The 27,935-nt window shown below is 42.4% G+C and overlaps 1 protein-coding gene across 4 annotated transcripts in view; it reads right to left on the reverse strand.

Annotated features, from left to right (window-relative positions):
* LOC143328091 (stromal membrane-associated protein 1-like) overlaps positions 1-27,935 on the reverse strand; it is a 93,610-nt gene that overhangs the window by 37,790 nt on the left and 27,885 nt on the right. For 3 of the 4 annotated variants that reach the window (XM_076743014.1, XM_076743015.1, XM_076743017.1), the window contains exons 5-6: positions 20,363-20,431; positions 17,267-17,344 (exon numbers count right to left, since the gene is read on the reverse strand). In XM_076743014.1, coding sequence (XP_076599129.1) covers positions 17,267-17,344; positions 20,363-20,431 — 147 coding nt within the window. The remainder of the gene's footprint in view (positions 1-17,266; positions 17,345-20,362; positions 20,432-27,935) is intronic. The other variant, XM_076743018.1, reaches the window with a different exon arrangement.

The raw sequence follows: 27,935 nt of genomic DNA on the forward strand, positions 1-27,935 counted from the left end.
GGAGAGGAGGGATGAAGAGCCACTGCGCCCAGGATAAGATGAGCATTATGTCCCTGTGCTGTTCAAAAGAGACAAAAACTGAGCTGATCTAATTCAAACAATGTAATTACCTTAGAGATATACATGTTCCCTGGTAATTATTGGTATGATCATTATATTACTGTGTGACACGCATTGTGCTTATGTTTATGTACTTTTAGAGTCACATTTCTATATTCAAATCCAAAATAATGCCAACTCTCACACAAAGATGGAACAGAGAAGGTGTATATAATTTTACTAAATTATTTTCAATATACTTTGGCAGTCGCAGAGATGGGGACAGGCAGTGAACACAGAGGCTGAGAGAGAACACAGCAGAGGACGGAGAGAGAGATGTTGAGGACAGCGAGACAAGGGGACATGGGAGAGAGGGAGATACAGCTGGAAAAGGAAGAGGGAGAGAGAAACTGCACATATAGAGATGATGGCACGTCCCTGAACCTCCTTAGTACACTCAGTTTTTTGAAGCTTCTTAAAATAGATTTATGCATCTTCTGCTCCTTTTGTCAGATGGTCGTTTTACAATATTGCATTGACAGTCATTTCAAGGACCGACGTAATGCTTGTTTGGCCAGTTGGTTTTAGCTCATGTGGAAAAAGATGAACCACACACTGGTGTTCAAGTTAGATGAAGAGCTGCAGAAGCAGAAGTGAAGCTGAGCCACCCTTTAGTTGTCGTGTGGACTCTGATCATCTTTCCTCACAGCATCTTGTTTGTAAGGCCTGTATCTGTTCAGAACTGATCATATATGAACTTCCCTAATTTATTTATTCCTGTTTTAATTTTTACCTTCGGGACAATGTACAAGTTCCACACAAGTGGAAACATTAACAAACACTATTCATTCAATTCCTAATTAACTTGATTAACTCCAACTGCACCGACTCTTTCCCCCCTGCAGTGTTCAGTCACTGTCAATTCCACTTGCTCCAGATGTTTCATATCAAAAGAAAGCGTTGGGTGAACAAGGCTTGGAGGCCTGGAGAGTTGAGCCACGTCTTTTCATTTTGATGGATTTCATTGAACCTCACACCTTGATGTGTGTGTGCTCTCAAAGTAAGAAATTGTCACACTAGAAGCCGACCAGGGAAGAGAGTGACTATGTCCTTTAAGCTGCTGAAGGGCTTTTTAACATATAACATCTGTACAGGAAGTGTTGCGCTGACTGTAGTTTAACACTGGACAAGCAAAACAGCAAACTAAAAGCGATTAGACATTATGTGACAAAAAAAAAACCTGAAGTCAAGGTTTACTTCTTGGCTTTGTCAGAGCTTCCAGTCGATTCTGAGTTCTGTTCTGTGTTGGACAAAGCTCAGAAAAGCCTGAGTAGTGAGGTCACACTATACTTATTTGCTAATTAATTCTCATCCCGTTTGCTCCGCCGTGTTTCCATCTTGTGTTTAGCTACTTCCTGCGTGGACGTTTCACATCTAAACTAACTTTTGTAGCAGCTCCGAGTGCACAATCCCAAGGTACAGAATGAACTTCCAGACAGAGAAACGAGTAGCAACAAAACGGTGAGTATGACAGGATTTAATGATTCTACTATTACACATCATGCTGAAATTACCACGTGTATCATTATTGGAGAGTACTGAATTTTATTTGACAGTTACTGTGTGGCAGCTGTAGTACAGTGGTACTAGTAGCAGGAATAGCAGTTGCAGCAGTACTGTAGTACATTAGTAGTTGCAGTAGCACTGCAGGGAGTGGATTGTCTTCTTGTGGCTGACAGCTGCCTTATTAACACTATAAAAGAGAATAATAAAACTGCCACTGGCTAGAAGAGCCAATGGTGCCAAAGACAGACAGATGCAGCTGAGGAAGGAGGAAGAAAGAGGAGAACCAGAGTTCACAGAGGAGGAAGGGGAGGATAAGGAGGTCAGTTTGGGGGGAGAGGAAAGAAAAAGGGAATGCATGAAGACAGAGGGGGGAGGAGGGGATGTGGAGCAATGGAGACGCAAAGATGAAGAGGAATGCGAGCAGGGACGGTGGCGAGGAGGAGCAGGTGGATGATGATGAGGAGGACAACCAAGAAAGAAAAGGAAAGATAAATGACAGGAGGAGAGGATGACAAAGGGAAGAACAGGGATGATGACTCATGATGACGACAGGAATGGAAGATGAGAAACAAAGGATGAGCTGAGGAGATGACAAGAGGAGAAAGATGAGGAGACATAGTGAGGAGAGGAGGACATACTGGGCAGGAGGCCAGATGTGTGTGTGTGTGTGTGTGTGTGTGTGTGTGTGTGTGTGTGTGTGTGTGTGTGTGTGTGTGTGTGCATGTGTGTGTGTGTGTGTGCTAGAAGAGTATCTGTGTCTGGGTGTGTGTACGCTCATGGATTGAGGAGAAGTGTGTTGAAAATGCATTATCAATACAGACTGAGATATCCATATCATAAAGTCGGCAGGACCCAAGCTCTACCCGAAAACACAGAACAAAGTGTGTGTGTGTGTGTGTGTGTGTGTGTGTGTGCGCGCATGTGGCACCGCAGTAAGTCAGAGGCTGTTAAGTGTGCCGGGCTGCTGCAGTTCTGCACCATTCAACACGATCTGTCACTCAGCTGGTGGCACTGAGACGCACGCACGCATGCGCGCACACACACACACACACACACACACACACACACACACACACACACACACACACACACACACACACACACACACACACACACAATCTAAAAGGTTTTGTCACAGAGAGGAGATCCCAAGCTGCCACACGCAAACATCTCTTCCAGCCAGTTACATTCATCTGACAGTCATGGAGAACCTATTGCATTTTAACACACATACACACACATGCACACGCACACACACTCACTCACAGAGGGAGAGACACATCAAGACATAAAAACAAACAGGTAAAAAGAAACACACTCATACATACAGGAAGGCGATGACACACAGATTCAAGCGCTGCCTGCATACATGCACAAACATCCACAACACATACTCACACTCACACTCTACAAATATTTGCATCCAAAGAGAAAAAAACAACACACACACACACACACACACACACACACACTTGAGTGTTTGAGGAAGGTCACGGTGTGGTCTGACGGCTGATGCGTGACGGTGCTGTTCAGGGAAAGAATACCTAATCAAATCAAAACACTGGCAACTAACACACACACACACACACACACACACACACACACACACACACACACACACACACACACACACAGAGCAATTTAAACAGGGTATTTAAAGGTGTTTTTTCGGAAGTGAATTTTATTTGTCACTAAACAGGAGAGCTTTCAGAGCATCGAGAATCTTGTTAGGCTGTGTTTTGGAGAAAGTGGCAGCCAGCCTCAGGTTAGAATTTGTTTGCTGGATTTGGGGAACACACACAAACACACAACAGCTGCTTCGATTCAGGGAACACACACACACACACGCACACACACACACACGCACATGCGCACACACAATGCCCAACTTGTCTTGAGGAACACGAACTGGATTGGATGTACGCGCACGCTGCCACACACATGGATTTAGGCATGGATTTAGGGAGCACACGCAGATGGATTTAGGAAAGGCGTGCGCAACAAGCTGGATTAGCATGCTGGTGCTAACACAACACACTGAGCTAGCGATCTACCGGGGACACAAAGAATATTCGTTCGGCTTTTAGTGTTTTAAACCTTTAGAGATCAAAGGTGTGTGAGGGTGTTTTGTAGTTCAGTCAGGCAGGTTTTTGTTGGTCTCTTCCCACATAGATGCTCCCATTGCAGCAGTGAAGAAGCAGGATTGGACCTCATGTTGTCAGTGTGAAACCCACCTCCACCACTTTGCATAAAGTAATTGGATTTATGGTGTTTTACATATGTTTCCCTGACTTTCCTGCGCCTTCAACAACAAACTCAAAACTCTGGTGTGTGTGTGTACATTTGCCATGGAGAAACTGAAAAGTGTGTGAAGAAACACTGAGTGAGAGAGGGAAATGTATTACAGTATGCCCCCATGTGACGGGCTGTGTGTGTTAGTTAAATCTGTAAGATAACTGGTGTTTTAATAACTGTTTCTGCGTCTGATGATCAGATGTGAGAAAGAGATGTCACCAGAGGAACCACTAACTGCTGCCCACTGTACTATTTGTGATAGCTATCTAATTATCTGTGGCTGACACTTGCTGTCAGCTAGTTAGCTATGCAGCTAGTGGCCCTATCAGCTGATTGAGTCTGGACCGGGAGCTCAGAGTGTTGGTGGGAAACAGAACCGGGCTCAGCAGCCCCCCCAGCTACCACAGAATGGGACCAAATAGAGCCGCCAAGGCCCCCAGACATGTGTTTGACAGGGATTACAGTACCAAGGTGACTTACAGCAGCTCCGACCAGGACTCTGACTCCGTGGATGATGGAGAAGCTGGAGAGGAGCGACAGGAAGGTCGGCCCTCGGCAGTGTGCAGAGCTACAACATTTTCATTTCTACCTCGGTGAATTCAGTGAAAAGGGTTTATTTCAACCTAACCAGCGATGGTGATTCAGTCTGACTGTGTCAGGGCGGGTCTCTCTGTCCCGCTGCTGTGGGATTCAGGTGTGTGTGTGTTGATATGTCTACAAAGAAATTGATCTGAGGGGACTCATTATCCGCCTTAACCATGTGATGAGACAGAATCATTAAAAGACAAAAATGTGTTTTTTGAGCAGACGGAGGGTGAACTCTGAGGTGCAGGAAATAAAACATGTGCTGGTGCTCTTTGGGATCAGATCCAATTATCCTCAAGTGTTTTTGGATTGGGTCTGCCTGTCCATGTGTCCACTTCACCTTCACTGTACAGCAATTTAGGCAAAGTCAAATTAGAGGAGGAGGTCTCCACAGCTTCTACAAATCGATCATTTGATTTGATTTCACCATACAAAACAATAAATAAATAATACCTAAGAAATGCAATTCGCAATTGAAGTCTATGTCGTTATATCAACCGATAACAATGCTGCATTGGATTGAGTTCAGGTTAAGTTCATCTATGACAAATATTAACAATCTGCATCACATCCTGACCCAGACTCTTTGTTATCCATCATTTTAGTGATAGATAACACACAGGTTTCTTCAGCAAATCCTCTGGATAAATCAGGTCTGAAAACACTATAGTTACAGTCAGCAGCCACACTTCTTAGACGTCCTGAATAGCATTTCAAAACTCTTTGTGTTAGTGATGATGGTTGAATTTGTTGAGGATATTAGCCTGGTTCCAGACCTCTGAATCACTGCCCACATGTCTGATGTTTCCAGTGACTCATGCGGGTGAGGAGTTGTGCTTTTTGATGGCTGAACATGATGTCAGGGTGAATAATGAAGACAGAGAGAGAGGGAAGAGAGGAAATGAAGGGCAATTTCGAGGCTACTAAAATATAAAGAAATAACACTAATATTGACAGACACAGTGAAACGGTGCACCTCCAATATGAGGCGAAGCTTTTCAACTCCTCATTTGTTCCCTGCAATTTTTACTAATTTGCTCAAATAGGTTATGGATCATTCCCTTCACACACATCAGCAGGTCTGACACAAATCTATGGTTGACAATAAATCTGTTGTATGATTCACAAAGCCCTGAGCTCTGTAAATGCCAACTAGCTGTGTGGACATGGCCTCCTCTGTTTGGGGAGGTAAGCCGGGATATAATGTCTCAGCGCTGTATAGGCTCTGCTGCATCACAGTGGGGGGATGTGTTTGTGTGTGTATGGGATGGGAGGAGCATGTTGGTGTGTGTACTTGTGCATGTATGCATTTACATTTGGGAGGCTGGATGTGTGTGTTTGTGGTTGCACCTGTCCTGTGTGTGTGTGTGTGCTTTCATGGGAAACAGGCTTGATTCTCTTCCTCCAGCAGCGCAAATCCAGCTTATTGATTAGCCTTCTTGTGGCTAAGCTATCGATCCTTTGACTGCTAAACCTCAGGGAGCAGTGTTTCTATGTGTGTGGTGTGTGTGTGTGTGTGTGTGTGTGTGTGAATGTGTGTGTGCATCATGCTATTGGTCACAGAATGCTGCTCCTTTGGCTGCCCTTCACACCATCCGCTCAAACTAACTCCAATCGACCACAGATATGCTTTAGCTGCTGCTGCTGCTGCTGCTGCTGCTGCTGCTGTGTGTGTGTGTGTGTGTGTGTGTGTGTGTGTGTGTGTGTCATATCCAATCATGGGAACCTTTGAGAGCCCAACTCAGTCCAGATGTACAGAGCACCTAGCGATAACACACTCCCCAAATCCCTCCACTGAATGAACAGAAATACACAAAACGCCATCTACACACACACACACACACACACACGCGCACACACTCCTTCATTTCTATCTCCAACAAAGGCAAGCGCCAGTGTTTTCCATGAAGGAAAGCAGCCTCTTGTTCTCTTTGATAATTTATTCATGGGCTGAAAGGAAAAAGACAACATACGCCAGCAGTCCAATGGGACGACAGTGATTTAGTGTTTGTAGAGAGAGCGATAGACACACGGAGAGCTAGAAAGAGAGAGGAGGAGAGAGACGGAGCGAGGGACGAATGAAGGAGAGATGGAGATGAATGGAGGTGAGGAGAGACTGAAAACAGCTACAGAGATAATGGAGTCACTTCTTGTCTAAAAAGCACTGTGTTTTTGTAGCGTGAGTGGAGACGCGCTTTCCTTTTTCTTCACTTTCTCACACACACATGTCCATCTCTTTCACGTCTTCACGTCAGATCTAAATATTTGAACTTGGTCATCTTAAAACCTGGCATGTGGCAGGCATTATCTGACGAAAACCCTTCGCGATCAACCGTGATTAAGCTTTTGGAACAAAATGTGAACGACAGCTCAGAAACAATAGAGGAGTCTGCTCTGTATACAGGCCTTCATTCATTTTAAAGACAAGCCCGCTGAATCTCAGACCCCACGACTTGTCACTTCAAGCATCTCGGGTGGATCTGATCAACCCGCTATGAGCCGAAGCGTGAAGCAGACCTGTCAGTCACTGCTTGTCATTGTCTCGCTTTGCCTCTCATTCTGCTGTCAAGTTAGCAGTAATAAATACACAATGTCCAGTTAAACTTTCAAAATAAAGCTAGCTGTCACAGTTTGGTTAGGTTTAGGTACTAAAACTAGTATGTCATTACATTAGTTAAGAAACGTACTTGAGTTACGGTCTTCCAAATCACTGCAAAAATGATTCATGTGGCTGTGATCTGATCTGATCTGTAAGAGTATTTCTTTAGGGTGAGAGAAAGACTGTGCTTATGATTAATAAACCTGTCACAAGTCACATGCTTTGTTGACCTCCTCCACAAGAGCTTTTGCAGTGCTCTGACAAGGTCATTTTAAAAATGGTTGTTTTTGCCATCTGATTAGTTTGTTGCTGAAAACTGTCTCAGAGCAGCGGGCAATTAATTTTGACAGAGACTGATGATTCATGATGAAACATGTCTGCGAGTGAGGCACAGCTCAGGCTTTTTCACTTCCCACACCCACCTGACCCGTTATGAGCCGATCCACACCGCCTGACCCGTAAAAATATGCATTCATCAACTACCAAAATCGCCATTTATACATTATAGTAACACGACTGTCATGACTGAGTGCCACAGCACTCTCCAAGGTGCTGATCCTGCTGCTGGCAGCCGTGACGGAGCTGTTCATAGTGCTCTTTCTCCCCCACCACAGCAGAGGGGGAACTGTCCCAAACACTGTTCTTTCATTTTGAACAGCAGCAAACCAAGTAATGCTTCATTAAAGAGCGAACTCTCTCTCTCACACAAATAAACAAATGATTCATCCTTCATATCTTAACAGTAAATAATAATAATAAAAAAGAATAGTGGCCTATTACTATTTACTGCACTGTCTTTCTCAGCCTCGTGTTCGGCTGTACTGATTCTACAGCTCCAGGATTGAACCTATTTCGACACGCTTTGAGCACACGACCGCACTCACTGACTGTGCTTGTAGCTGGAAGGAGCAGCACCGCTCCAGCCAGCATGGAGAGGAGAGGGTTTGAGCAGCGGTGACAAGGACATCCTCCTGGCACTCGTCGAGAGTCAGGCTGCAGATAACGCTGTATTTCATGTGGCTCGATTGTGTTCGGGGTGTACCCTGTGTGTGCATGTGTGTGTGTGTGTGTTTGAGAGAGAGAGTTATAGAGGAGGAGATAAGGCAGAATGTGGACTACTGCACACAGTGTTTCTTACTCAGAGCGTTGCTTTGTCACTTCTTGAGCGGCCTGCCTGAACCTGTGATATTCAGCTGGCCTGTCCGACCACGGATTCAACCCGCGCATCACTAACGTCTACAAGCCTGACCTTTGCCCTTGCCAGCACCTATATGTATTCCTGATCCTTAATCTTAACATTTAAACACAATAAAGTGAAGTGCAGCCAGCTTTCTATCTCTGTGAGGACACAAGTGCAAAACACACATTCAGATGGCAGCTTCCGATCAGGGCTGTAGACTAATTAGTGCTTACAGGCCTTGGATCGTAAGTGTGGAGAAGAAGACAAAGTTGAGCTTTGACAGCACCAATCAAGCTGAATAAAAAAGGTTCATTTGAATACACAGAGAAAAGAAAGACAACTGCTTAATATTCTAGGTTGTCTGTCAGGCTGAACGACCCTGCATGGCTGTCTGCATTCATATCAACACCTGTGCTCAGTCTTATCCATATTATCTATAGGTTTGCCTGATGTATCCCTCTAATATGGAGATTTCTGTATGACTGCAGATGGTCAAAATGTTATTACCATTTAATTTAAGATGTCTGAGCAGAAAAGTCAATGCATCTAGTTAATTTTTCATTTGAATCACCAACATTTCCGAGTTCCTCCTGACAGTTAATAGGTGCATCACCCTGCCTGCCCTTGAGCTGAAAACACAAAAAGGATGTATTTAGTCAGAGAGAAGAGAATTTGAGTGGATTTTGAAGGTCAAAAGACTGTTGAAAAGGCTTTCCTGACTAGCAAAAACAACAGGGCATGAAAGAGGGCACACGTGGAAATAATGAGTAATAGCACAAAACATTACTAAAGTAGTACAAAACCATACGTGTCAGCCATCCAATAGATACTCACTCATCCATCACCTCTCTCCAATGAACAGCAGACTATTACACCGCATTTAGAGGCCATATGTTTTGCTGGAACTCAGCATCTTCTGCGATGCCAAAAATGCTGATGATACTACATTAGACATGCTTGAGGTTACGTTTTCAAGCACGAGCATGGCATCAATTGAGAAACTGCTACAAGATGTAAAATGTAGGGATGAGAACCAGTAGGACTCAGCACTTTTACAAAACATGGATGAGCTACGAGGCGAAACTCCACATTTACTCATCAGTCTTCATTCAAAGCCTCATCTTGAGCCACGAGCTTTAGATGATGATCAAAGGACCTGTGGATACAACAGGCCGCGGTGATTCTCGTGGGGTGGCTGGCATCAGTATGGGTGACCAACCCTGTTTCCTAGAGAAGACGTTCACATGCTAGCAATTTACAAAGGCAAAGATGAACTGTTTAAATACACGCACTCGAAAAGGTCACTAAAAGGTCATACTCAATGTATGAGAGACATCGACCACATCGTTTTTCATTTGTTTTCCCTACAATATCTGCTCATACCAAGAACAGCATGATTAAAATTTCTTCTTGGTTGTGTTTAGGTGAAGGAAAGAACTTGGTCAAGGTTAGCAAAAGATCGTGGTCTTGGTAAAAGACTCAAAATGTCAATGTTTGAAGCATGAGACAGCGCGAGCTTTTTCAGTATTTGACCAAAACTACAAGCCTTCTCAAACCTTAAGCAGAAGTTAAGTTCACGAGCCTGAACCTTCCCACTCAAGGGATGCCGCCTGCTGGCCCTGTGTCAAAGTCCTGCACTTTGTACATCGCCCACAACTTGACTACCCTATGAGAACATAACACGTCCTAGACAGGAGAAAAATGTTGTTGCCAATAACTGCAGTCCTGGCAACAGTTATGCTTTTGGCAGAAGCATTTAGGAGTATATAATGGTGATGTCACAGAGGGAGGAGCCAGGCAGTCTGGGAACGGGACAATATTCTTTCTGGGCACACAACGTCCTGCACTGACACTGACCACTGGCAGTGGACACAACCCATAAGGTGCAGATTTGTTAAACATTTTCAAGCAACAGCAGCTTCCTCTGTGAGTACAGACACTTAAAATTTGTTTAAATTTCTATCCACATTTAAACTTTTTTACCACCAAGATTAAAACACACACAGGCAGTACAGTCTAATATAAATATTCATACGCTCTGTGTTTGCACCTTCCCATATCTCACAGTCTACAACATTGATCCAGTCACATCTCTCCTTTGTGTCACGTGACCTGCTGTGTCTCTTTCTATATTTCTGGAGCTATGACTCACCCTCAGTTTTTACAGTTGTTAAGTGAAACTACTGTTTGGGTGCTGCGATGCTGAGGCAAGGTAAAGCATGCAAGTTTCAATCACTATAACAGTGGAGTGACGTTCCGTAAAGGGACAACGCTGTCTAACATCTGTCTGAACATCTGCGTACGGTACACAAGGGAAAAAATATACACTTAAGCAAGCTTGATTAAAGAAGTAAAAAAGACAGCACAATTATAAAATCAACATGTTTGAGCAAATGTAGCCTTCCTAAGAGCAACGTGCCATTGACTTCTGAAATTTGCTGATCGGTGTAACTGTATAGCCCACTGTGCTGTGGGTGTAAAACAGCCTCAATAGCAAGACAAATGTTTAAGATTCCCTAAATCCAACAGGTTGGCATGCAGGCTTTCTTTACTTCATTCAGTTCACCTCGTCAATGTGAAGCCGGCTGTATGGATACACAGACAACGGCAGAATAATGCAGATCCTTCGGAAATAATGAGCTATGCAAATTGAATTCTTAGTGAATAACTCCATGATTAACTGTCAAGTGAATGGTACTTTTGCATCAGTGAAGGGATTTTATGTTAAGCAAACTAAGGTAGAGAGGTAGGTCTTTACATTTTCTGAGGAGCATTTAGATGTTACTCTCATATTAAGGGTGAAAGGTTCAGGATCAAATAAATACATGCAAGATTGAACCTGTGGCCTTTTGGTTACACAACTGTCTTACTTTCTCTAAGCAACCATGTCCCCTGAACTGCAGGTCTGGCCAAAGTCAGCCTCTAATGTCGCCTCCATGAGCACTCATAGTGAGTTTGACTGACATCATGTTGACATCACTACTCTAATCACTTCTGCAATTTATTCCCATCCTTAAATAACACATTATACTACACCCCCAAGTTTTATAACTTGAATATGCAAACACAGGCTGCACCAAAACTGAAATTAAAATGTAATCAAAACAGAAATGGTTGGGCAATCAAAACCCAAATAACCCCCTACCAATACTGATGCTAACACTGCAGAGGAATAATGAATCCTTCAATCATTTCCTGCATGAAAAGTCTTATGAGGCAGAGCTGACTGAGTCCGACAGCAACAGCGGCAACATGTATTTTTAAATGATTTCATCAGGCAAATGGCACGCTATGAACAACACCTCTGCACCTCCACATACGTCCAGGAGTTGCATGTTTTAACTAATCTTTTGTTAAATTGCATCTAGACTTTATTAGGCAGAATGCAAAGGAAAGGAGGGGAGCATAATTTGTGATTTGCCTTTAATTAACTGAATTTATAATTGTATTTATATTGTTTTCTTTTAAATTAAGTGGCTCCTGAGCCAGTCCTCTTAGAGGTTGTGCTTGTTAGTTGTTAGTGTTGTGTCTGTCATTTCTTTTCTTTAACAACCTCTCTGATTCAAGTCTTTTGGTCTCAGAACGTTTTGTTGTCACTGTTAATGGACAGCCATCTCGCTTCCTTCTGGGGTTTTAAAAAGTCATTAGAACGGCAACTAACACTTACTTTCATTATTGATTAATCAGCAATTATTCTCCCCATTAACAGATTAATTGTTTTGTCTATAAATTGTAAGAACCTTGGGGGCCTGTAGCTCACCTGGTTGAGCATGTACCATGTATCAAGGCTGAGCCCGGACTGCAGTGGTCTGGGCTCAACTGCAGCCCGAGCCCTTTGCATGCCATGCCTCATGCCCTATCCCCTACCTTTAGTGTCTCTCTCTAGCTGTCACTATCAAAATAAAGCAGATAAGCTAAAAACCAAAAAAAATTGTTAAAATGTAGGAACATTGTGGAAAATGCTTTGCAAATTCCCAGAGTCAAAGGTAAAGTCTTCAAATGTGCTGTTGGTCTGATGGACCATAACATGACATCTGACGCTTAAAATAATCCCCCTGCGTTAAAACCAAAAACAGTAAATTAACTATTATAAATGACAAAGAGTGTGGTGGAGGAATGGAGGTGGCAGGCAAAAACATATTGATAACTAATTAAGTTTAGACCAATCCTTCAGGCTCAAGTTAAGTGTGGCTAAATGGGAATAGTGCAGTGTCCTGTTTGGCTTTGCAGGAGCTTTGCCAGGCTTGAAAAAGTAAACCTGATGATAAGGTGAAGGACAAAAACACAGCCAGTTAGGCTCGACAGACAATAATATTAATCGCTAAGTTAGATACTGGAGATGATTATCAATACTGTCTGGGGACAGGATTTTCAAACCTGAGCTGATTCTAATTTCATCAGTTTTAAGACACAAACAATGCGTGCATCATTATCTTTAATCATTGTAATCTCAGGGTTCCACTGGACTGTTCTAATATCACACGCTCGCCCATTCTGCCTCCCCCAGACTTGCATCTGTAAAATGAGTTCAGGAGCGTTCACAGTATTCTGCACTCACTTTTTATTCAAGTTTTAATAACAGCTGAGAAAAGAAAAGCTGCTTGAGTAAACCCCTGAAAAAGAAAGGAAATTAAGTCAAAGGAGATGAAATATTTCTGCTGATTAAAACTTGAGATTGAAGACTGTGTGTGTGTGTGTGTGTGTGTGTGTGTGTGTGTGTGTGTGTGTGTCCTCGACAGATATGTACAGTACACTATTTGCATGCAAAGATGAAAGAGCTGCTGTTGCATGGTAGGGTTATGTTATGATGGTAGAGAATGTCTTTGTGGGGGAACAGGCACACAACAGAGTGATGGGTGAAAGCAGGAGGAGAGAGAGTGACATAAGGAGAAAGTGAGTGAGAGACAAAGGAAACGAGAGAGAAGAAAGAGAGGAGAGAGAGAAGGAAAGATGGAGAAACAGAGAGAAACATGGCTGTCAGCATGTTTCCTGCTATACTGGAGATTAAACAGCTTTCAGCACGTCAGCATACACTAACAAGTCTCTCTGTCTCTAATACACACACACACACACACACACACACACACACACACACACACACACACTCTCTCTCTCTCTCTCTCTCTCTCTTTAAAACACACGTACACACACACCAGAAATGTCCTCAAATATCTCCTTGACACTGGGGCTCATTGACAGCAGGAGCTCAGCTGATAAGGAAGAAAAGGATATGAGAGATCCCTGCCAGCACACACACACACACACACACACACACACACACACACGCGCAAAAACACACAATCTTGCAACACATATCAGGAACACAAGCACACACATAGATCAATGTGCAACATATCTGCAGGTCAACTGAGAGGCTGCAACCTCCTGATTCCTGATTGAAGGGAGAGTCTTTCTTCCTCTCTGTCTCTCACAGGGATTGGCAGAGAAACCTCATGTTAGCCATCAAGGTTCAGTCTGTTTGCTGACACTGAATGGTCACTGCAGTCCCCATAATACACTCAATAAAGAAGACATGCAGGCATTTGCTTTCACTGCCATTGTTCACGGGTTCAGGTAAAAGATCTGAGACTTTTTCAATGCATACAAAAGGTTTATTTCTCTCAATTTTTGAGCACAAATGTTAAAATCTGTGTTATTCAGCACTTCTCCATTGATAATCCATCCACCTAACAGGTGTGGCGTGTCAGGGTTGTGATTAAACAGCGTGACTGTTGCACAGTAGGGTTGCAGCAGTATAACAGTTTCATGGTATACTGTGGTATGAAAATTGACTGTTATCACACCATGCACATTTGTTTATCTACAATATTGAAATGTACTGTGTCAGTGTAAAGAAATATATATTTCAAGTTTATATCAAGCTTCATGTCTGTCAGGACACAATATTTTGTCAAACAAAATAATATTAAACAAATAGTTCAACCAAAAAAACCCTTCTGTTTTGATTCCTTTAAAGGTCATCGCAACTGAGAGGAAGAAGAACAAGAACAAGAACAAGAACAAGAACAAGAAAGAAAGAAAGAAAGAGCAAGAACACGAAGAACAAGAAGAATAAAAGAACAAGAAGAAGAAGAATGGTGTCAAACTGTATGCTGTGATACTGTGAAGCCATGGTATTTTCTCAGACTGTGACTGCGCTTTGAAAATCTCATACCTTGCAACTCTACTGCACAGGTGTGCCTTGGGCCGGTCACAATGAGATAAAGTCATTCACAAGCTCAGAAAAAAAAAGGAGAGTCTTAATCTCCACCAGTCTGGCAGCTGTCACACCTCACAGCAGAAAGATCAAAACATTTTCTCCCTTTCAGCCGTCGCTTCCATTGGTTAAAATGACAAACGTCGGCGGTGGCATCGCATCAGCTGTCACTAATAGATGGTGATTCTGAGAAACTCGATAACAGGCCGAAATGAAACTGATCTGGTGTCTGGTTAAGGTGCTCTCAGGCTGCTGCCTGTACTCAGCCGAAGATCATTTGCGAGGCAGAAGCTCACTCTGTTACACCACTGCACAACTGAGAGTGGACTGAGGGTTTCTGCAGCTCCCACAACTCCCAGAGAGCGACACATCGTCTCTCTAGTGGACTGTGTCACGTCAGTTTGGGCTGCAGTCTCATTCTTCCAGTGAAACTTTTACTCCGGCCAGGACCTCCAGTACTTGGATTAAGTTGCTGGTAAAAAAATAAAGTGAGCCTAAGTAGACTGCAGCTGGTATTTCAACATCCTGGACACAAATCTAATCAACCTTGCAGATCCTCTGTCCACTGTAAGTGTTGGACTGGACTTTCTATCAGCAGATATTCAATATTAAAGGACTCAAATCAGGATCAGGGCCAAAAAACCACGACTGGTTGATCGGTATGTGTGAGAGTGAATCCAGTGTCATGCATTAAAAACCTCACATCCTTCACATCTTTGATATTTGCGCAATCCTCCCTTAAATGTGGAAGTCGAGATTAGTACCAAAATATGTCGGCAGTTATATTTCAATAAAAGACAAATGTGACAATATATTTTAACAGGTGATGAAAGGCTGCAGAGCAGATGGGGAGGAAGAAACGTTAATGCCACACAGTACATTTCTCTCTCTGTGGGTACAGTTGCCCATAGCCCTCATTCCATTTCCCTGTAGAGGGAGCACACATACACGCACACGCGCACACACACATGCAGTAGTCCCACATCACTCAGAGTTACATTATTTCCTCGCCGCTTTGCAGGCCATGGAAATACTAACCATGACCCAGAAACACACACACTCACTCCTTCAGAGCTGCCCCCTCTCTTTCACCAATGCAAGCACACACAGTACAGATATGCATGAACACACACCAAAGCCCTTGCATGCAGACACATACACTCACAGCAACTCACACGCACACATCAAGTCTTCCACAGAAAATGCATACACACACACACATCCACTGACCTCTGTTCCAGACGTCAGTAATTGCAGCTCATTCTGACGTCAGACTGAGCTTCAAATACATGATAGAAAAAACACTTATCTTGGCAAATAGCAGCCATTCTGTCTCTCATTCATCTTTCAAACAATTTGCCGATGTTATTTTGAATGACGATGTTATGAAAGTTGTCTTTCATGATGTTTGGGCATCTTTCTCCGGAGCGGTGAGTGTTAACCGTCTATCTACATTCTGAAAGAGCTAAATTTAGCTGAATCTGCCAGCAGCAAGGGCTCCACTTCTTGCACTGAGTGACATAAGAGTAAGAGGAGAGTGTTCATAGAATAAAATATTGCTACAGATGTTGGAAATGGAATGAAAAGTAGTTTGTTGAGATTCAAGGTTCCAGCATATTTACATATATACACACACACACACACACACACACACACACACACACACACACATATATACATAAATACATACATACATAAATATACATATAAACATGTATGTATGCGTGTGTGTATGTGTGTGCACGCACACATAACGTGTTATCACTCATAGACTTGCCTTTTGGAGATCAGCTAATCTTCTGCTCACTTAAACCCCCCCCACAATAAAAATCATGTTAACATGTTCATATGATTATAAGTGAAATAAGCAATGCCATGACTGAGCATTTCTTCCTGGGAACTGCAATGGACCAATGACACGGTTCCATGCGTAACATACCAAAAGAGTCAGGTGCTTCATCGCTGCGAATCAGTATTTCATAAAGGGAAGTTTCACTATTTTCACGTGTTCTGTCTTTGGTCGCAAAAGTGTTTTACCAAAGGATCTGTGAGAAAATGTGAGAGCCAAACTGTAGCCTGCAGTAGCCTTTGTCTCGAGCACTGTTCAGCCACACAAATTACACTGAAGCCTGACGCCGTTCCTCCCATTCATCCGGGGACACAGCGAGTACCAGCCAACATGTTGGTACTTTTATTTTTCTTGTGTTTATCCATTGTCTGTTTGCGACACACACACACACACACACACACACACACACACACACACACACACAAGGTCTTCAAAAATATGGTTCACATGTTTACGCTCCTGTGCATAAATGAGAAATGATCCATACTGATGCATGGAGCAAAACTAAAGCATCTGTGAGCAACATGAATGTTTATGAGGAGTTTCCCTGGAGGATGCAGTTCCTGCACCGCAGAGGTGGAGCGACTGCACACGCACACTCGCCCTCTCTGTTGTCACACATCATGCATTCATAACACCACACTGACACACACAAAGAAAGCAGCACATGTCCTCATTCCAGCCTTCGCGATGTTTAAAGCACACTGTACATGCATGATCAATGTCAGTGGGCGGCGTTTTCAGTCTTTTTCTCATCTATTTCTCTTATTGTTACCGTAGGTGCACGCACGCATGGGCCACTATGGACAACAAAGCTAATTCCAGCCAAGAGCCTCCTTACATTTGATTGAATGGTGATGCACACATTAGTTTGTAGGTGGCTGAGGCTAACATGCTGTTCCTTTTGTTAAATCAGTTCAGTATAATCACTTGTACCTTTGTGTTGTTGTGTCTCTCCACTTTATCCGCTTCCTTCTCTTTCTTCTTCTCCTCTTTTTTCTTTTCACGCTCCTTCTGTGAGGAGAAAAGAAAGGATGGTTTAAGACAGGGGCACATAGAATTTGCAAGATTATATCATTCAGCCTGTACTATAACATTGTGTCAGAGCATCTACTGAAATCACACACATACATTAGGGTTAGGCCAGTACAGCTTAACAGCATGATGCATATTCATGCACAATGAATCTGAATATAATGTACATTAATCAGTTCTGTATTTATGTGTTTAGACTCAACAGTGTGGCTGCAGTAAGTCAATTTTGCAACATATATCACAGTGATAACCGACATGTTTCTGTCTTGCAATACCACAATTAGCATAAAATACTGCTTAAGCATGCTGAAATTCTCCATTAAATCACCATCCGACAGCCATTATTAAATATTCTGTAGGAGGAAAAATGAGGCCGAATGGTAAAGATTTCCTGCACCTCATGGCAGGTTGAAAACAATTAGATATCTTTCCTTAATGTGATTTTAATGCACTCACAATGCAGTTTTAATGTGCAGACATTATTAGCGTATACGAAGAGTTGATGTAGTGTTTTCAGGTTAATGGTTCTCTCTCGCTTTGTTTTATGTAAATGAGCCAGTGCTGATGCCAGCTACCAACAGGCTTTAGCTAATGACTGTCAGGATGCCAAAGAGAGAGCTTTAGCTTAGCGGGTGAAGCCTACAATCTAGCCATTATGGTAACAACAACAGTCTGTGTCTCTCTCTGTCTCTATTCTCAACGCAATTACTTTACTGGCTGTTTATGTATTTACAGTTATTTATGCCGAGATGGTTATTTGTCTTGAGGGCATAATGAACAACACAGCACAATCATCAATATTTGCAGTGATGCAAATCAGAATGAAAATGAAGAGCATTTACTATAATTCTGGAGTCACTATCATTCATGCTCGCCTGTGAGCGTGTATTAGTCAGTGCTTTCTGACTTCAGACTAATGGATGGAAATATTAAACAAACACAGTGCATTATAAAAACTGTCACACGCAGGAAGCCTGGGTCGATGTCAGGTCTTGCCAAAGGAGGAAATTTTTGCTTGAATTTGAGTTTCTGAAACTTCTTTTTTTTCTAGATTTCACGGAAGGGAAACAACAATGGCTTCTGTTTACATAAGAACAATATTACAGAAATTGGTCACTACTATTCTGTGTTGTTCATCTACAGGACAGCTCATATTTGGCTGCATTTTTGTTGACCTATCCATCACCAAGTTTGAGTTTAATATCTTTGAGCCTCTGGCACCAAGTCTCTGACTCTATTAACTATGAGCTAATGAGGCTAGCATTGGCCAATTTGCTCCAGCAGCATTAGCAGGCTATTATACTCCCATCTGATCCTCACTCATAAAACACAGTAAATTACAGCTGGGATCCTCCTCCACACATCATGCTGGCTCTGTTTCCAACTTTATTTAATCAGTTCATGTCCGCTGCTCAACGGAGCACTGATTCTATAGACAGGAGCAAAGGATTATGGTTGGTAGAGACACACTTCCTATCCAAATTCAGCGGTGTTCATGGCATGCCCAACTTCCGCTAACAGCCCCACAATGCAATGTGCTGCATTTGATGGATGTAAAAATGACAGGTGCAGAGTAAACTACTGAGTGTCTGCTCGTGAACAGAGAATGAGTGAACATGGGAGTGATTTCAGACACGGGCCAAGTCTGAATGGCAACCACTGTAACAAATATCTCCTCCTGCTGCTCTTGGTTTATCTTGGAGGGAACACCATGTGTATGAATACAGCAGAGGACAGAGTTAACCATGGCAGATTTAGAATTTGACCTTGTTTGACACAGGTAGCAACACAAGCAGACAAAACACGAGCGGATAATCCATAAACACAAAAACAACCCAAAAGCATTACAGGATTAAAGTGCAGCAAGCTAAAAAAAAAAAAAAAAAATTCAAAATAAAAATCAAGAGAGTGCCATTTTATCTAGGTTGTATTGAGCGCAGTGTTGTGTCGTGATAGGCGGTTCTATTTTGGATCCGTCTCAATCATTTTATCCCTCCTCACTGTTTTTTAGCAAACGGTGTTTCATGTTACATGTTTGTCATCATCAGCCAGCACTGCACAGCATTACTGTCGGATTTAGATCATTACAGTATATCTGTGAGGTAAAAGGAAATTTTAACCTGGTTAATTTACGCGAGTTTCTGTAGTTCAACAACGTCCAACAAAGTCCCTTCTGGAGAGCTCATCTGGCTGATCATGTCTGTGTGGCATCGCTGAGTTTATCAATATTTTAAGACTATCAATTTAGTAGTTCTGCATGGGCCTCCATTATTTAAAGGAAGGAGCTCATGATAGGCTACACCTGTTAATTCAATTTGTGACAATACATTTAATCATTTATGCTGTTCGACTCATTTCGGTGCTGGAGCAGGTTGTGAACATTCATCACGCTGACAGTTCAAACTGCAGTGTTTCTTACTTCGCATCCAACAAAAGCTGATGACAGACTCTGACTTTTAGGCATGTTTAACTTTACTGACTTGGACATCTTAAGAGCTAAATCTAATTGGATTCAAAAAGGAAACTGAAAGGCTTCACATTAAAGGTGATTAAATAAGGTGTGTTGGTGAAACTTCTCTGCTTGTGCAGCATAAAGCATTAGTGTTGCATTGTTTGAAACAGAATGTTTAGCAAAGTTAATTGAAATTAATTTAAAAAGCTGCATTTGAATAAAGCCTTCAAACAAGGAGTAAAACTCCAGTGCTGTCAAAGAAAAGTCTGACACAGCTTTATATGGTTCAATAATAGATGAGACTAAAATGAAAGACTGTCAGCACAGACCCAAAGTATCTTGGTTAATTTAGATTATACATTTAAAATAATTTATATCATAAATTAGCCGATACGAATATCAGGGGAAAAAATCTACACGTCAGACAGTCTGACTGACTAATGGCGTGTTCTGACCTTTCACAACACCACAACATATCTACAGGACAACAAGGCAACATCACACTACCACAGCAAACCAACACAGAACACAGGAAAGAGCCGCACCTCCTGTCTGCTCCTGTCAGCCTGTGAGGACGGCGAGGTGGAGGGAGGAGCGGCTTCAGACGACTTCTGCTGCAAGACAGAGAGTTTCAGATGGTTAGGAGGGTCGGACAGAGAGACACAAACAAGGGGCGGAAATGAAGATGGACAGAAAGACGAAGGAGAGCAGAGCGTCAGAGGGGGAGGAAGGAGAAGCAGAGGGAGAGCAGAGTTAATTAGAGGGAATGAAGGAGGATTTTCTCTGCTACAGCAGGGTAGTCTTCGCTTCAGTAGGTGCTGCGAGCCAAGGTTACATTCATGCCCACGGCTGCACAGAATGGTGTCAAAGCAGGGCCTCACAGACTGACAAACACTCACACACACAGTTGCAGTGTAGAGATGACCTCCATTAACCTGCCGCTGACCTGTAACACAGACTAAGAGCAGGCTTGAATTGAACCCGACCAGCAGTCGACCAGCAACAGTAGCTGGTTGTTTCCACCAGCCATCTTTTATTTCTATGTTCAGTGTGTGTGTGTGTGTGGAGCAGGAAATGGTGATCATACAGGATGACAACAAGCAGGTCTTCTTTAACCCTACAGCTCTAGAGGGAGGAATAAATCAGAAAGGTTAAAAAAAAGAAATGAAAAAAGTTGCATTTCTGTCCACCTGATGAATATCGGTCCACTAAATGCTCCACGATGTTGACCAGCCGGTGGCGAGCGGCCTGTCTGCTGTTTGGTGCTGAGCGGGCAGTGTGCAGCGAGCAACGCTCTGAGAGCAGTGAGAATGGACCAAAGCAGTGAAGCTGTGGGCAGAACAGCCACATAATGATCTGAAACTCCATGAACGTAAGTGAAGCTGCAGACTCAGTGTTATAAAAATATGGATTATCGCCGCTTTAAGATTTAAAACCAAGTTTTCGGGCACTTTAAAGTTGCGTTCATTGATTTATTTTTCTGTTTGACACTTGGAGGCTGCACAACAAGCTGTGAAGAAGACATTCACATCACCCTCCAAAGTTATCATGAGTAATTAGAAGTTAGCCGACAGCCACCACAGAGTTGCTACCTTTGCTTTGTCCTGTGCAGATACTGTACAGCAGGTTTATCAGAGCACATTCAATGTCTGTCAGTGGGAGCAGAAGAAGGGGCAGAATTCAGTGATAAATCATTCTGTTCACATAATTTGATCAACTACTAGAAAAGAAAAATGATTACTGCAGCTTCAGAAGAATGTGAAGGAAAGCGCACAGACGCTCCTTGTATCAGATGTAAGGCAGCAAAGCTCAATATGCATTTCTCCAGTGACCGAGATTATCACAGTGCCAGATGGACAGAAAAACAAAATGGAAGGAGACAGGAGGGAGGAAGTGAAAGGAGAAAGTCAAGAAAAGATAATTCCCAATACTGTATTTGCATGTATATTACTACTTTCATGTTCAGGAGCCTCAAGAGAATTCCAACAAAGTGGATGGTGAAAAGCCTGGCTTTTCAATGTACACACAATCTATCATGAAAGCAAGTCATTACCAAAAAATGAACACACACATTCTTCAATAATTACTGCCATTTTCAATCCGTCTTCAAAATCAATACCAATCCAATCTGCCAAAAGCACAGACGCTCTTAAACCTCTGCTGCTTCTAACAAGACGTGTCAGTTAACAGACTGAAGCAAACAGTTGTGATGCTACCTTGGCCTTGTCTTTAGCACTTCCCTGTTTATTCTTTGCCATCTGGCTGTTTGCTGCCTTTCTACATGCACCAGAGCTTCAGCTACCTCCCTCAAGATTTGTGCCTTGTCTCCACTTACTGCCTCTCCACACAACAGCTGAACAGATTGATTAGACCAAAAAAAAACAAAAAAACAAATGGCATAAGCAATCAGGCCATTAGAAAACTGAAAACACTTTGATATTAGTTTTATATTACACACACACACACACACACACACACACACACACACGCATATGCATCTTTTATGCAGTCTATTCTTAAAGTACAGGACATAGGGTACATTTTTAGGGTTGTTAATCAATTAAGTTAATTAACTGCCTGTAAGAATTTAATATAGAAAAAATGTAATAATTGACAATGCATGGTTTGTCCAAACATCTGAACAATGAATCCAATTCTTCATTCTTCTGAGCGGCGGTGGCTCAGGAGGTAATAGCAGACACCCCTGTGGTTCGTCCACATCGCAGCCAAAACCCCAGTGTTCCTTGCGGGATTATCAGACTGAATGTTGGGTTTACTAAAAAACACGCTGGGTGTTAGCTTAGGGGTCTGGAATGAGGCTACAGAGTTCCAGCAGCAGAGTGTGTGGTGTCATTTGTTTTTTTGTCAGAGGCTTAAATGCAGTTGTGTAAAGAGACTGCACGAGAGTCCCACGTGGGACTGATCATAAAGCCCTGCTTCATGTCTGACTGTCAAAAGCCGCCAAAGAAGAATGAATCCACAGAACGAGGTGACATCATTAACAACAACACACCTCCTTTCCTTCCTCACTCTCTTCCTCCTCTCCTGCTTTGCTCTCTAAACCACCTCGGGGTGGGAACTAACACTGACTGTGTCTTTCTGAGGGCAGAACAGAAGAATGTTTTCTCCATTTTTCATCTTTCTCCATTTCCATCCTACTCCCTCCCTCCTCAGCTGTTAAGGCATCAAACGGCTGCTTGCTCTTGTTGCCTGTGGTGGTGAAAGGAGCGCAGCAGAGATGTGAATTCAGAGCATTTTCTATCCCCTGCTTATTCTGTTGAGGTCTTTTAGGTTTTTTTTTTTTTTCTCTCTCTCTCAAAACTTACTCCTCTTCTGACTTTGATGCTGCCGGAGATGTCGACACAGCACTAAACAGGCGCAGATGGGCTGATGATGAAGATAAAGAGAGAAGAGGCTGGAGGGTAAGAAGGAGGAGTGAAAGGAATACAGAGGAGGGGGGGCAGAATGATAAAGAGTGGATAGATAACAAGAGGAGTGGTGCGAGCTGGGTGGAAGAGGATGAACAGAGGTTGAATAGATATTAGGACTTGGAGATAGAAGTGCCTGGCTATCTGCTGTGGCGACCACTGATAGTGAGACAGAAAGATGGTTAACATCTTAACTGAAACTTGTCCGCTGGGTAGACCTGTAACACCTTCATCTGTACTCTGACAGAGGACACTCGCTAAAGGAAAGTGGAATAGTTATACAGAGACTAATAAAACAAGAATTATGGAGGCTGAGGGAGGAGGAGGGGTTTTAGGTGTGTTAAGCTGCAATATAACTCCACACTGTTCGTAAAGAATATTGAGTCATGGTCAACTGAATGACCTTGAGCTATGTTTTGTGACATGGTTGTGGTGGGTGTCATAAATCTCCTTGCAATCTCAAATGCGTCCATTATAGAGAACTTTGTATAGAACTGAATATACAACATAGTTAAAGAACAAAAAGGGTCAGAAAGAAAAGCTAATTTTACTTTATTCCTTCTTTCTTTATTCTTTATTATAGACTACAAAATGAAAATGTACGTATGTGTATAAAATCAGACATTATGGAGAGTCCTAGATCTCACTACATTTTACACCAGCATTCATCACAGCTACATTTTGTTATTGGAATCACCTCCATCAGCGGATTTTCCCACAAAGTGAAGGGAGAGAGTTAAGCAGCTCTGTGAGGCTGTGCTGAGGCACAACAGTGTTATACACTAATTACTAGTGTTAATGCCATGCTAAAATGTTTAGCAAGCAACCACGTTCATTATTTTAGTTTAAGATGTTAGCATGCTGGCATTTGCTAATTAGCATTGAGGCCCAAAACAGCTGAGGCTGATGGGAATGTCACTAGTTTGTTTTTAGTTTTAGGTATTTGGTCATTTATCAAAGTACTGGACAAATAAAAAATTTGGCCTGATGGTGGCGCTAAATGAAAAGTCAAGGTATCACTAAAGTGATTCGATTCCATCCTGAGGACATGAACATGTGTGTCAAATTTCATCGCAGTTCCATTCAATAGCTGTCGAAGCATTTCACTCAAGTGATCACCAAAGTCAATATCGTCTGGTATCAAAGTCAGTAGGATATGTCCTCTGAATTTCTAAACAAAATGTTAGTATTTTCAGTTTTAGTTTTCTAACAGTTGTTGAGACACCGACCGAAACTACCATTGTTAGTCAGTAATCCGTAAAAATATATCACCTGAAGAAACTCAAGCTTTTGTTCAACAAGTGACCAAACCAGGTGGTCTGCTAATTGCTATAACTTAGCGAGTCAGCTAGCTAGGTGGGCAACTATGGCAACTATGGCAGTGCTAGCACGTTACCAACCTGTTAGCACGTTAGAGGTAAGCTCGCCAGCCACGCATAGTCTCCACGCTATCAAGGCTGCACAAAATAAATTTTGTAATGCCAATTCCTGGTGCAACCAGGCACAACTGCTGAAACTACTAACAATATGTTATTGTTATGTTATAAAGTGCTATATAAAAAAATAAAGTTATTAAAAATTACAGCATTTGTTGTGTGAAAGTCAAATCTGTGCTGGTCCGTTTACCCTAAATGAACCGTCTACTCTTCAGTGCCATTAAAACTGGCTGAGAAATCTGTGTTCTCCTGTTCAAAAGTGACCTCAGCCAAACTCTGCCTGTAGCTCCTCTCACGTCCACTGACATCACAATGCAACATGTCAGGGGGAGGCAGAAGTTAAGTAGGCTGCCACTGCTGGCTGCAGGAACACACGGAACATTGGCAACTACTGTGGACACAGCAGACAGGACATCCCCATGACTAACACAGGCAAACAAGGTTGAAAATCACCAAAGTCTTCCTCTAGGGTGACTGTGCTGCTCTCTTGTGACATTTTTAGGCCAATCACTGGGCTCATCACAGAGGGTTTGCAAGATGAACTCTGATGTCTTGTTGATTTCAGCCACATTGAAATAATGTGTGGTCTATAATACACACGCATACACCTACTAATTCATTCATGGCAGAACAATGAGCTCATGCTGCATTGACAATGGAAATGGAGTGGATGCACTCAAATACTCCACTGCCAACAAAGTAGTGCAAGCTGTCCATTACAAAAGAACACTGTTCTCTCTGCTGGTCACATAAACACAAAAGCAAATAAGAATCCAGCACTTCAAAGTCTTATACACACTAAAACTTACAGTCCATGGCTGCTTTTTCAATGCCATTTGGTTATTTTTCTACAGAACTGTTTCAGAATTGAAATGCTAAAATGTCCAGAGCTTTTCCGTATCAGTGCCAATGAAGCACCTGAGTTTGAATACCAAAACCCCTTTTTGAATTCAAAATGTCCGACAGACACGTTTATACTGTCTGACCTCTGAAAGAAGACACCTCTCCTCTTACAAATGAAAAATTGAATTGACAGATAACTAAACACACCCTTTGTTCAGTTCAGTATACTGCGAACCTTACATGAGCTGGTATGGACTGTAGCTTGTGGTGGTTAGCCTTAGCATTTTGTGTACCTACTTAATTACTTTGCTCTATTTGTATTAATATTACACACATTTTTGGCATGTCAGAGATAAACATTTGATGGTTTCATCAAATAGGAAAGAAAAAGGAGAACTTGAATAAGTATATATTAACAACAGGTCAAATGACTGTGAGCAGTGTGAAGGGAGTCAGTCATGGTGATGAACCCAGAGAGAATAATGACCAACTCTGCAGTTCCTCCCACTCTGACAGAACATTTTAGCATCTTTTAGCTTGTTATTTTTTTTGTTGTATGACCAACGACACCTTAATAAGGTGATAATGTGTCATTATTGTGCTTACAGCCCCCAAGTGGCCAAAAGAATCATTCCATGCATGTTTAAAGCAACAGACCCGGGCATCTTTAAACACAGTCCATGGAAATCACTGCGCCATCGCTTTCAACTCATGGCCACAGTGGCTCTTCATCAAATGCTACAAAAGCTGGCTTATTTGTTCAAAGCCTTGCTTTTATCAAGCAGACCAAACTTCTGTCATGTCGAAGTGTTTAATGTCATCTCAATACAGAAGGCCGCTCTATGTAAAGTGCGGCAGAAGTCAACCATAATTGTGATTTAAACGTGGCAACAGTTCGTGAAAGAGTAAGTGCATAAGATGAAGAATTTGATCTGGCGGGGGCCTTCATCCAGAATTCATCCATCCATTAGCAGCCAGAAAAGGAATGCTCATTTCTGCATAGTGCATGCATTTAATCCAGCCGCATCCATCAGATTACAGCATTAACTCTGACCATATCCTCTTTTCAACTAATTGCTAATATCATCCAAACGCACTGGTAAACAAATGCAGTACAGTACGATGATGTAACTGCAGCAAAGAGGCACACTGTTTCTTTCCTGCAAGTGCTCAAGAAACCAAGTCAAACCAACAAATTCCTCACTCTCATTCCAACACACAAACACACGCAACTATAGCTCAGGGTTACTGTTGCCCGCCCTCTCCTCTTCTTTCTCCATCTGCACCAAACTGCTTAAAGTGATAATGAGTTGTTTTTAATAATTAATTTGCATATAAAAGCTTAGCCGTCTGTGTGGGTGGCAGAAACAGATCCTAGATCACAGTCTGGCTGCTGGCAATGCTTCAGAGAAAGCCAGAGAAAACAGAGCGAGGCAGGAGGCGAGAGGAAAAAAAAGAAAAAGACAAACTGAGAAACCGAACGAGGGGAAGAGAATGAGGAAGGAACAGAGAGATGAGATAAAGATGTGCCAGAGAAAGACTGCTGTGAACAAGACACTTTGCATTAATGGAGTGAATTTGGTGTTTGAGAGTGTTTTCATTTCCCTTTTTCCCACATTTTTTAAAATGCTGTCAGTTTTTTGTGTTTGTGTGTGTCTTCCTGTCTTTTTGTGGAGTGTGTGGCTGTAAGGACACAAATGTCCTGTAGAAATAAAAACTGTGGTACCTCACTTGAGCACTCAACAGTGAACTGATGTAAAATCCAAATTGCACTTTGAAAGAGAAGCATCTCTTGTGCCGAGTCATTACAACTTAAATCACAAGAGCAGCAGTTTACAGGAAGACTTTCTGTTAACAATGTCTTCGGCCGTGAAAGGTGAAAACATTTATCAGCAGCTGTTCATTTTTCTGGCTGTAATGACAACTGTGGCCAGCACATTTAGTCAGCTGGAGCTAATTTACGTTAATTACGCAAATTGGCATTACTCATCAAGACAGGCTGAAGCAAACATGGCTCTGAGAGAGAAGCATCACTCAGGATCAATGTGATTTTTGAAAAGAGATAGCAGAGGGCCACATCTACTGATCCTGCTCATCATTTCCAGGTGTCTTCACGTAGTTAGTTGCTTGCTTAGCAGTTACTGAACTGAAATGACTGACAGTTGGTGAACAGCCAATAGTAAGCAGAACCTCCCAGTTTAGACCAGTGGCCAACTATGGAGCTATTATCAATGGATATGCCACACCTTTTGAATGCAGTGATTATATTTGAAATGTAAGCCAATTTGTCATTTTTCACAGCAGATACTTTGACCTGTGACAGCAGGAAAAGCACAGGTGTTGCTAATTACATGAACGATGGCTCCATTTCATCTAGTCTGTCTATGACAGTGAGCCAGCATGAACAAACC

The sequence above is a fragment of the Chaetodon auriga genome, chromosome 11 (assembly GCF_051107435.1).
Source record: "Chaetodon auriga isolate fChaAug3 chromosome 11, fChaAug3.hap1, whole genome shotgun sequence".
NCBI classification, from domain to species: Eukaryota; Metazoa; Chordata; class Actinopteri; order Chaetodontiformes; family Chaetodontidae; genus Chaetodon; species Chaetodon auriga.